The sequence below is a fragment of the Kogia breviceps genome, chromosome 9, assembly GCF_026419965.1.
Source record: "Kogia breviceps isolate mKogBre1 chromosome 9, mKogBre1 haplotype 1, whole genome shotgun sequence".
NCBI classification, from domain to species: Eukaryota; Metazoa; Chordata; class Mammalia; order Artiodactyla; family Physeteridae; genus Kogia; species Kogia breviceps.
In genome coordinates, this window is record NC_081318.1 from 62141566 (window position 1) to 62154084 (window position 12519).

The window sequence follows — 12519 nt, forward strand, 5'->3', positions numbered from 1 at the left end:
AGGGAGTCAGGCCCTCCTGCTTCAACTCCTTACAGTGGCTGCTGTGGGTTTTTACAGCTGCAAACAAACGTGACCCAGGATGAAACTATGAGGCCTTGATCAACATTCCACACAGGGCAGTTCCATTCAGCAATCATTAATCCAATGCTTACAAGTGCCTCCAGGGTGCTCATTACTGGGGAGACAGAGAAGATTTGGGGAAATAGAGGCTTTGTTTTCTGGGATTGCAAAACCCGGTGGCAGAGGCACATGCAGACAGCACAGGCCTTCTGAGGAGATGGGAGGACAGGGAGGGAGATGAGGGGCATTTCTTCAACGGAAAACTGCGGGCTACACTTCGAGAGGTCCCTGTGGGGGAGATGGGGTCTGAGGAAGCTCCTGAGGGGTGGGTAACATCGTGAAGGTGGCTGAGGTCACAGAGCCGGGCCATCCTGGGTGGAGTGCGCAGCAAACGCACAGGCCGAGGGATGAGAGGGAGGCTTAGGGGCACAGCAAGCCGTCCTCTGGTGTGGGGGCAGGGTAGTGAGCTGGGGCCCTGGGGCTGTACACCGATCTCCTCAAAGACCACGAATGGGGGCTTCCCTGGTGGCGCAGTGGTTGAGGGTCCGCCTGCCGATGCGGGAGACACGGGTTCGTGCCCTGGTCCGGGGGGATCCCACGTGCCGCGGAGCGGCTGGGCCCGTGAGCCATGGCTGCTGAGCCTGTGCTCCGTGGCGGGAGAGGCCACAACAGTGAGAGGCCCGCATACCGCAAAAAAAAAAAAAAAAAAAAAAAAAAAAAAAAGACCACGAATGCCAGGCTGAGGAATCTGCTAAATGAGGTTCTAACGAAAGAGACCCGTGTGGAGAGCCGTGCTGCTCCAGCCCGGAAGTGAGCTGAGCTGAACAAGCCACACACGCACCGCCGAGTTCCCGCTGCCATCTTACCTGCGAGCGCCTTCCTCAGGCCGGGCGCCGGGCTGGGCCTCCCCTGAGCTGGGCAGGCCCAGCGTCTCTGTGCACTTGAAGTGGCCCCAGGACACCCTTTAGGGGCTGGGGACTGAAGCTGCAGGAGCGCAGCAGACACCTCCCGGCCCAGCTGAGCTCGTAGAACCAAGGCCTGGCTAGTCCGTCATAGACTCCGCCCCGACTCAGTGAAAGGCGTGGAACACGGGCTTCTGCGGACGTGTGTGGCCTCTCAGCCCATCACCGGTGACACGGGCGGGAAGGAGAGGCATCAGCCCTGGGGTCTCTGACAAAGGTGGATTATCTGAGTCGCTTATGTGCCCGCACGCAGAACTGCCGCCCTCACCCCTGCCCGCGCTGGCAGGAGTCCCCGCCCCTCCCCCACTGCCGGACCTGGGGGATGCATGGGTCACGTCAGCAGCTTCAAGCAGGTGGGACCCGTCCTTCTCCCCCGTCCCTCTCCAGCCTCTACTCCCACAGCACGTCCCCACTGAGTCCACACGACAGACTCATTTATTAACTTGACTTTGCATGTCAAATATCTTTTCCATTTAATTAAAAAAACAAAACAATATCACAAGGGGCTCCAGAAATACATGCTTTTGAATTCCAGCCATGGAGAGGACTAAAGGAGAGCTGGGATCTGCAGATGTGGCTGCTTTCCGCAGAGGGATTTGTGCAACCCCGATAAGCTCACTGCCCGTGAGGGAACCCACTGCACAGCAGGCAGGGGCCGTGGGACAGTCTTTGGTTGGCGGGAGCTTCACCCAGAGCTCTCTGGAAGGTGGCTCGGCAGGAAGAGGGTGTCTCCCTACAGCCCCCTCTAAGGGGGAACACGGGCAAGGGGGTACAAGAGGAGGCATTTAAGCCACCCTAGCCTCTGAGGCTGTAGGACACCTTATTTAAACCTAACAAAAAGTAGGTTTATGATTTGAACTTGGACCTTGTAGCAGCCCAGTGACACGTCGGCAGCCACGATGCAGTTGTGGGCAGGAAAACGGTGGGCCTGGAAACTGCTCCCAGACCACCCTGTATCGTCAGGTCCACATAGAGAACACACGGGAACCCTTTAGACCAAATAAAAGTAAATAATTATACCAATATAAACAGGGCCTTTGACCCTTTCATTTTATTAAAATGGCACGTAAATATTAAAACAGCATACTGATCACTTCCTACATCTGCAAGCCCCCCGGGTGTGCTGATTTGGAGCCGCCTGTGGGCTCCTTCCTGGAGGCTGCAGACTCATGCATTCAGCAATTCATGTTCTTTGTCGGTTTTCCCAACAGCATCAGGATTTGATAATGGGTCGAGATCGGCGAAAAGACTGAACCAGGCAGTCAGGTCCGAGGAGGGCTTGGCAGGCTCTGGGGAGAGAAGAGCAAACATGAGCACACCCACCTACCTTGCTAACTCCCACCTCTGCCAGGCTGCAGGCAGGTGGGCCCAGGTGCATCTTGAAGAGGGAGGACGCTCAATCCAACAAACCCCATTGCTCTTTGTCACCAAGCCTTGTTAGGGTATTCCATGCCCCCCTGTTGGCCGTTTGGCTGAGTAACATTTTTAAACCATGGTCTTTATACAGTTCAATGCACAGGGATCCTTTGTGTTAACCCACACCTGCACCTCCACCCAGCGATGGCCACAGCCCACAGAGCTGCCTGAAACCCCAGGCCCCATGCTTCACCACCACCAGGAAATATCAGTCATTTCAGAGATCAGACTGAATGTCTCAAGAAGCAAGGTGCTTCCTGGAAGAATCTTTTCAAATCTGCTGGGTTAAGAGAAACACCGTGGTTACTCTTTTCAGCCTTCAAAGCAACAGGTCCAGAAGAGGGGGGGCAGGGATGGCACCTAGGCCTGACTGCCCCTCTTCTCCCGAGGTCACTCGGGTCACTTTAACCCTCTCCCATCAGAGGAAGGGGGCCTGTGACAGGCCTCCCCTTCCCCACTGGGCTCTAAATTGCCCCCATACCCCTTACACTCCAGCCTCAGTGGAACAGCCTTCAGCGGTCCTTTCACCGAACCACCTGCCCTAACTTCTTGAGTGTCACAATTACAGAGCCTAATTATTTTCCAGATGAGGAGAACATTTTCAAAAGAGTGCCTGATGCAAGTGATTTACAAATAAGTTGGGGGCTCCTCTCTATATAAATCATTCCACATGAGAATCTAAGTTCATTGGCTTGGATGACCCATGCTTTTTTTTCTTTCTCCAACGGGTGGCAGTATCAAAAGCATGAAGTAAATGTCTCTCTGACAGGTTATGCTTCTAGCTGAGAGCAGCTAGGAATGTTTTTGCCATCTGGTTGAAAAGAGTCTCAAAAAATATTGGTAGCACAAGTTGCTAAAAGTGGTTATATGAGAGTGATAGAGAATATTGATGGGATTATACCAACATACACAGGGCTTTTGATCTTTTCACTAAAAAGCACTTAAACATTAAGACAGTGTACTGATCACTTTATACTTCTGATTCTCCTCCCTTTGTTTTTCAAAGTCTCTTGTGGATATATTATTTTATAATGAGATAACAATGCATCTACTAGAGAGATAAGCTATTGCAAGCAAGACTAGTTAGTAACTGTGCAAGTTATTATTATGTAACATTAATTTCACATTGTGTGCAGTTAGCCCCCAAAACACTTGGCTTATTTTGATATGATAAACTGAGACTTCAGAGATCTCAATACAGCTTGGTGGGAGCGGGGGAGACACCTTTTTTTTTTTCAAAAAAAGGGAGTAATTTCTCTTTCTTTAGTCATGTAGGAGGTCACACAAAGAAATTGTATGGGGCAAGATTGACTTAGGAGGATTAGTGTGTTCTTGATAGAGAATATCAAGATATCTTAGAGACAGCACCAGGGAAAATACACTCCATGCTCACCTCCCCTTCCCAGCACCTTCCGATGGCGATGGCGGGTGTAGCCCTTCTGTGAAGAGCCAGGTAACTATACCTCAGGGGCATGGGGGGTCCTCACATTCCCCAGACCTCCACTGTGGGAGGGAAAACCAGGTGCAACTATTTGTACAACACCTAAAAAACATCAAGGGAATGCTTTCTGATGATAATAAAATTGACACTTCCTTTAACTTCCTGTGGTCAACACAGGGAAAGTGGGTGATGACCAAAGAAAGAGAGAGAGCTGCAAATACAGATGAGATCTTCCTCAGGCAGATGTTTTGTCTCAAAAGAACAGATTTCACAAGCTCAAAAGGCCCTTTTTTGACAACTAAGACATCTGGCTCTTCATGAAAAGCACTAACCAAATGCCTTGTCTGGTGGAAGCAATGGTATTTTCAGCTAAGGATCGCCAACCTCAGTGGCCTTTTCTCCCTTACTGTTGTCACCCAATCTTGGGGAGCACCCGGTCACATGGAGATAGATGTTTGAGTCTTCCTCATTAGATTTGATAGAGGGAGTTATGAATTAGGACATTAAGCCAGGAAAAAAGTTAGAATGTTAGTTGCTAGCATCATGCCGAACTCTCCACCCATGCAGTCCCTCCCTTGAACCCAAGATGCTCACATGGAAATTAATAAAGAAAGAAAAGGGTGTTAGGCCAGTGAAAATGAAGGCAACTGTCATTTAAGAGGGATAGAACACTGTATTACCTTTCACTGCAGGGCTACTGCCATTTGGACTGCTTGCCTTTGGTGCTGGCCATGGAGGTGAAATAGGATTGACATTGCTCTCTGACCAGCCTAATGTTCAAAACCAGAGGTTGTTAGATCTAGGGAAGGGCAGTTACACTGCCCCATCAGTTCCTGGGGCAGAAACATGGCTCTCAACTCTGATAAGCCTTCAAAGAGAGAGAGGAGGGTGGTATGCAAAGAACCTTCTCCCATGTTCCTCATACCCGGAATATGTTTTAGGGGAAGAGTGGATATGTATAATCATGCCCACCTTAAAAGTATGGGAAACTAGGGAAAAGACTGCATTTTGAAAAGCAAATGAGAAATTGCTAAGGTTAAAGCATTTTTGCTTCCAGTTTTATACCCATTTTTCTTACCAAGTGACATCATTTCATGGTCGCACCAAAGATTATCAATAGTGTTTCAAGGAAATCAAGTGCCTGTTTTCCTGTCGCAAATGGAGAAAGCTTAAAAAAGTGAACACCATTAAATGTAGCAACAGAACTAGGGAATGGCTGGTCTTCTCTACTTCCAATATGATCTAGTTCATTTATTTTCCATACAGCTAATTTAAATTGGGAAGTTTAGTTAATATAGAGAAATAAAAGGCAGTCCAGTCCAAATATATGAGGGGAAAGAACATCCCCTTAACTTGATGTCGTACCCTTACAAATGACATTGATCTTGTCTAATCCACTGTTCTGAAAGGCCTCCCTGTGCTCTGCCTGCCCCTAATGATTAAGAGGCATTCAGCAGTCCTGCTTTGGGGGAAGCAAGCCTAGTTTCCCCCCAGTATTTACTGTCTGTGCTGGATGTTTCATCATGACTCATTTAATTTAGAACTTTACCATATACTTCTTCGCACATCTGCTTTAATTCTTCATGTGTAAGTCCTGTCTTCTCAATGAGACAGGGAACTGTTTCTTCAATGTGCTCCATAACACCTAATGTGGTACAAGTAGGTGTGTGTGGGTTAAATCCATTGTTGATTCTCACTGTGAAATGTAGACCATCAGATGAGGCACCACTGTTGGGTCCAAATGGTTAAAACTGTATCCTTGGGCTTCCCTGGTGGTGCAGTGGTTGAGAGTCCGCCTGCCGATGCAGGGGACACGGGTTCGTGCCCCGGTCCGGGAATATCCCACATGCCGCGGAGCGGCTGGGCCCGTGAGCCATGGCCGCTGAGCCTGCGCGTCCGGAGCCTGTGCTCCGCAACGAGAGAGGCCACAACGGTGAGAGGCCCGCGTACTGCACACACAAAAAACAAGCAAACAAAAAAAAACCTGTATCCTTTCACTGGGATGCTGTGGTCGCAGTGTTTTCTACAGAAAAGGTTTTGTCTCTGATAAGGCCCCCATGAGACATCACGTTTAGATGGCAGAGTTCAGTTGGGGCAGTGAAACCAATTTCTGGAGCAAGCAAGCCACTCAGTATATGACACAAAAATAATAGGATGTAATGCTGTTTGTTTACCCTACCATTCTAAGATTTGTGATAAGGGACCTAATTATAGAATCATACTATATTGATTAGCTTGTACTTTTGTCTCATCTCCTAGAGTTCTGAGCGCCTTGAAGGCAGGGATCATGTACTATTCATCTGTACATCCTTTAGCACACTACCTGGCACACGATGGGTGTTGAAATTAAGATAAACTATTGAAGAACTCTTTTAAATCATGAGAAGTACACTTACAAAGCTTTATTTTAAGAGATGGCAAAGCAATGCTTGGCACAGCAGATGCTATAATACTCACTGGTTGATTATTTCATTTTAGGCAAGTAAACACAAACATCTCTATGAAGACTAACCAATGACAAATGAAACAGGTGGCCTGTGACCTATTTATTGGGTCTAAAATAATGAAAACATAGAGGGTTTAAAAAGTACTGTTATCCTTTGGAAAGGTACTTGAACATGTTGTTAACATAATTCACAAACAACAAAAAGCACCAGATTTTAAAGGGACTTTTTGGGAAGATGGAAATGTTCTAACACTAGACTGTGGTGATGGCTGCACAGTATAAACTTACCAGAAATCCTTGAACTGTTCTCTTACAATGGGTGAATTTCATGGTATGTAAATTATAATTCAATAAAGCAGTCTTTTAAAATGACCAGTATTTGATGTAATCCAGGAGTAACATAACCTCCCTGTTTCCTAGAAAATTGGCCCATGGGCATTTTCCTTCTAAACCCAAATCACATAAATAGTGGTAAATGCAGAAAGTTAAAACTGCAGTTTCGTCGTGTGCCTTTATAAAGCTCAAAGAGTAGCATCTAACTGTGTCAATTTTACCTTTTTCCCTACAATCCTCTTCTGGACACCAAATGTCAAGACCCACCTGTGGTCTGCAGAGCCTGTGTAACTTTTCATCAAAGCCTACAGTCTGGCCTCCATCTCTTAGGGCAGTGGTTCTCAAAGTATGGTGCCCGTGCCACTGGCAGGGGCATCACCCATTGAATCAGAATTGCTGCGGGTGAAGCCCAGGGAAGCACAAACCCTTGGCAGCTGTCATGCAGTGTAGTGTGAGAGGCCCTGCCACGGACACCATCTCTGTCAGGATCAGGGTCACCTTGGTTGAAGCCAGAGCCGGGACAAGGAGAGAGGCCCTCCTAGGAAACAGAGAGGTCTGCTTTCAGGACCCCACCTCCCAGGTCCTAGAGCTTTAAGCTCCTTGACCTTGTCTAGCTCTCTGAGTTCAGGGAGGCCCATACTTCCAGAAAGATCTGGAACAGATGTAGAGAAAAGGCAGGTGAGGGGTATGGAAGTCTACCGCTCCCGGATCTCTGAATGCTATTTGATACAGTGGGAACACGAGAAAATTCTTCCCATTTCAAAAGTATGCACAACATTTGTTTTTTAAAATGGCGGCAGGGGATGCTGGAAAAGAGGTGGTTCAACCATTGTCTTTTTCAGAGTATAAAGTGGAACACTTTCCTACAGGAGGCAGAAATAAAGCAACATCCCAAAATGGAGCTCCCCTCACTTTATGTGATGGGCATGTTCCCAAATGGCTATAAACAAATAAAATGACTGTATATCAAGTCATATTTTTAAGGTACCAGAAACTCAAGTTGTATTTTTAAGCCTATAATTTAAAGGATTATAATGGCAGACTCCTTTATAAAGACAATGTCTTCTTTTTTTTTTTTTCCTTTTTTTTTTTTTTTGGTACGCCGGCGTCTCACTGTTGTGGCCTCTCCCGTTACGAAGCACAGGCTCCACGACCATGGCTCACGGGCCCAGCCGCTCCACGGCATGTGGGATCTTCCCGGACCGGGGCACGAACCCGTGTCCCCTGCATCGGCAAGCCGACTCTCAACCACTGCGCCACCAAGCCCAAGACAATGTCTTCTAATTGGATTCTTTTGTAACTATGGATTTTTGAATATTGCTCATCTAAACACTCATGAACATGTGGAAGTGATAATGTGGAGTGTGACATGTGGAATCTATGGGTTTGGGGGCTTCTCTGCAGCAGAGGACATGGAGAAGGATGAGCGTAAAGACATCCCCCTTTGGGGACTAAGATGATGGGAAAAGTATACCTCAAAGTTTCCCATGACTATTCCCTTGTCCCATAATGTGAAGCAGAAACAGCAGCCAGTTTCCCAAATCACAATCTCTCCTCAGAACAGCTATTAAGCATATGTCTAACAATCCAACTATAGGCACATGAGGGGAGAAAATGGTACAGTTGTGACACCAGCTATATACATATATTTTAAGCAAATACTAAGCTGAGCTGTAGTTTCACCCTCACTCATATCACTTTGGGAATTATTTAGGGGAGGGGTGCAACTAGGGTACTTACGGATGGAACGCCAAGCCAGACTTCAAATGTCTTGGCTTCTATCAGGAAAAATTGCTATTTAACGAGAACTTACTGCTGCTAATACTCTTGTAATTGCCATCAACTCTTCTCTAGTTGGTATTAATTAGTTGGCTGAGGCGTTTTTAACAGGAAGGTGCGGCTGGAAAGATGTCTCCCCATCTCAGAGAAATTGTGTCAGGAGATGGGTGGTGGAGAGTGGAGGCAGGAGAAGCTGAGGGCTCTGTGAGCAAGATGACAAGCCTAGCTGTCGGTTCCTGTGATATGTCAACTGTGCTACCCGTTTGCAGGAAACACATATAAAATTTTATTGGAGCAATCTTGCCCCCCCTTTACTTACATAAGGGAAAATAAAAATCAGCCAGAAATAACACCGGCCAGCTAGAGCAGCAAGTAAAGCCAAAATAATACCACCCAGAGTAGCACTTCGCCATGAATGTAATATTTCACTAACTGGGACAGCAAAAGCCCAGGCTGGGTTGATGAGCACACAGCACAGGGCGCTCTGGGGTGGGGTTGGCCATGAAGCAGAAAGTGGGAAGACCACGGTCTCGGTGGCCAAGCACCAGCCTGCTGCTGTCCACACCTTCTCTGAGCCCCAGTTTCCATACCTGCAAAGAGTGGATAAAAATTCCTGCCTCACTAGGTTGTTGTATGGATAAAATGGGATCTTGGTGGTGAAACAAGGGAATACAGAGGCTGTAAAGTGCAGGCCCTCAATAAATCTAAGTTGAATCTCGATTTCTGTATAAGTCAGCGGACATGAGAAGCAACCCCTGAGATTGTCTTAGGACTGTTTTCTTTCCTAATAGTGATTCAATGTCAGTTGATCTCTCCCTTCCTTCTTGCCTGCCATCCATCCATCCATCTACCCATCCATCCAGATGTCTCTGTCGAACATCTTTTCTAGGCCCTGAGCTATGATCGGGAAATATGATGGTAAGCAACACAAGCATGGGCCCTGCCCATGACAACCTAAAGTAGACAAAAGATTAAATCAATTTTACAATGAGGTGAAATAAGAGGAATGATTAAGTACTGGGTGTAAAGGGGATGGAGAGCAGAAACACCTAATACTGACTGCTGGGGGAGTCCCTGGATGAAATGACACTGAACAGGAGAACCTGAAGGATGAGAAGTTAGCCAAGCAGAACAAGCACCGTGAGCATGCAGGTGGGTGGGGTGCTCCGAGAGGAGGGGAGGGTCAGACTCCCTGGAATCCAGCTTACAGACGTAATAAATACATGGTTCTCCAGCTGAACAAGGTCATTGAGTCATGCTAAGTAAAGGCATGGGGGGTATGGGCAGTGATGAGACTGGGGCAGGCCTTAAAGGACTTTGTAAGCCAAGCTGAGGAGCTTAGACCTTATGTGAATGGTGGATAAAACCACAACAGCTTGGCAAGTCATGAGACCTTTCTGGGGTCCCTTGATTTCCTCATCTATGAAGTGAGGGTAGAGTAGATGGTCACCAAGGTTCCTTCTATGGACTAACGGAGGCACTTAAATTCTGCAGATACCCAAGACCTGGGGATGTGCCCGGCAGGCTTAGAAAGTGCTGCTTCTTTGATGGAACGAACAACGCCAATGGCTCACGCTCTGTGTTCAGGTTATCTTTAAATGCGGCCCGCAGCCTCTTCTTTCACATTATTCCATTTGAGTCCTGGAAATATGTTAGCCTGGAGCAAGGCTAAGCCAGAAACAGCAAGAGGAGAGCTCTGGTTGAGGAAAGGTAAATCTAAGAGAATGATCACGCTAAGCTTTCCATTACATTGGCTTTAAATGGAAACCCACCCAGATGGCACTAGCACCTCGGAATTAGGTAAAACAAAAGAATATCCAGAAGGAACAAAGGGCTGTATGTTTGTGAGAATCTGGAACAAGACTCCTAACTTTGGTTTGCAGAATCCTAAATTAAAAGATGTCCTGGTGCACTTATTTTGAGGAGATGGCTATCTTTTCAGTATCCGCGTCTGTTTCTAAATTAAATTTTGGATGTTGGTGGGGAATTAAGAAAAACATTTAATGAGGCCCATCAGCCTTGCCGGGTCTCTACCTCAGGCAGCCCCTCTGGCTGGTCCTCTTCCTACTCACTTTAAGAGGTCTCAGGAAGGTACAATTTTCTCATCACTCTATGACACAGAAAACCCCAGGCCCTATCATGCTGGCAACTTCAGAAACCCTTAGAAAGTCTAGCTAAAATTAACTCCTTAAAATTTTTAAGCACAACTTGATCCTAAATGTAAGTTCCTTTGTTTTGCTCTCCTAGAGGTTGAAGTAGGTGGGGGAAGGAAGATATAATCGTTCTCTTACTGAATCCCCCCTTCCTTTCTACTTCCCCAGAGCGAAGGAGAAGAGTGAGGACAAAGGCCAAAGAGGAGAGGAAGGCAGAGGAGAACAGAGATAAGGAGGCGAGATGACTGAAGAGGTGGAGGAGGGAGGGGGAGGGAGGAAGTTTGGAGCTCGGAAAGGTGCTGAGGTATCTGTGGCTGTGGCCTGGAGCCACCCACCTCTGTCCTCTGAGCACTGCCCCTGAGGATACACTCTGCCTGGACCTTACAAAGAGCTACAAAGGCGGCGCGGAGACTGAGCTAGACAGCACTACAGTGAATGAGGGGGCGGTGGCTAGCACAGGCGAAGACTTTGTAGACAATCTCGATTTCATATATTCTATTCTGGAATGTCACCCAACTTTTTTTTTTTTTTTTTTTGCCGTACGCGGGCCTCTCACTTCTGTGGCCTCTCCCGTTGCGGAGCACAGGCTCCGGACGCGCAGGCCCAGCGGCCATGGCTCACGGGCCCAGCCGCTCCACGGCATGTGGGATCTTCCTGGACCAGGGCACGAATCCATGTCCCCTGCATAGGCAGGCGGACTCCCAACCACTGCGCCACCAGGGAAGCCCCTCACCCAACTTTTGTGGTTGACACAACCCTGCCTTCCCACACTCACATGCCTCCTCCATAACTGCGTGGACCCCCCCCCCCCCACCCATCCCTGTGCACACCCAGGATGCCCAAAGCCAGGATAACAGTCTTTACAAGTCCTGCTCCTCCAGAAGCACCCAAGGCAAAGCCTGAGGGAGCCCATCCGGGAATCGCGTTTGCCGTCAGAGACATAGTACTTGGAGGCAACAGAACAGAATGGGGAAAGGCATGGATTCCGAAGTCTGGCGGCTCAGGCCCACAATCCGGCCTGCCTCCTACCAGAGGTATGATCTCGGGCAAATTACTTACTGCCCTGTTCCTCAGTTTCCCAGGCTGTAAGTTGGAGATGATGCCAGTACTTGCCTGGGAAGGGTGTGGTGAGAATGAAGTAAGTTAACACACGTAAAGCACATGGGAGTGCTTGGCCCACAGCACATGCCATAGGGAGTGCTGGGTCTTACTATCTTACCATGATAAAGGGCAAAGTCACAGAAGCAAACAGTTTTAGACTTCAGCATCTCTGAAGTAGGGGGTAACCCAGGGATAAGAAGATGACATTTGTGGAAAAGTAGAAAGCTCCTTCAGATGACTTCGGTCTCTCCTGATAGATTATTCAGTGAGTCTAATACCTCGTATTACAGATGAGAAGGCAAAGGCCCAGAGAATGAGTAGCCTGACCAATTGCTGCAAAGTGAGTGCAGGGAAGGGAGTTTACAGAATAAAACCCAGGCTCTGAACTCCCTACCAGCGTTTGCCTCGCTGAGCCAATATGCCAATGAGCCTTTCTACTCCACGTTTAGTTTGACTACATACTTATTTCAGTGGTTTATTTGATTTAGTTTTTAAGATGATCTGGATAATCAGGGGGAAGTAGTTTCAATATGAGGTGTCAAAAGTTTAATAATTATTTAGATTCTTTTGCAATTCATGTGTATAGATGGATTTTCTAGACCACGGATGCAATGGAAAAAAAATCTAGAGCCAACATCTACCTTTTGCTCTTTTTTTAGGAGGTTGGAGGGAGTCCTGACAAAAGCACAGAATATGGTTAGAACTGGATTACATGATCAATCATCAAAGCAGGGAGCCCACTCTTTATCTGTATATGTGTTTTGAAGGTTTCCTGAATCAGAGGGCAGCACTGGGGCAGAATGGTTGGGGGTGCCTGCTGGTAACCTG

The 12519-nt window shown here is 47.5% G+C and overlaps 1 protein-coding gene across 21 annotated transcripts in view; it reads right to left on the bottom strand.

Annotated features, from left to right (window-relative positions):
* Positions 1 to 2036: 2036 nt before the first annotated feature.
* ICA1 (islet cell autoantigen 1) overlaps positions 2037 to 12519 on the bottom strand; it is a 146400-nt gene continuing 135917 nt past the window's right edge. For all 21 annotated transcript variants that reach the window (XM_067042557.1, XM_067042568.1, XM_067042560.1 and 18 more), the window contains one exon: positions 2037 to 2311. In XM_067042557.1, coding sequence (XP_066898658.1) covers positions 2190 to 2311 — 122 coding nt within the window. In that variant the 3' untranslated portion in view covers positions 2037 to 2189. The remainder of the gene's footprint in view (positions 2312 to 12519) is intronic.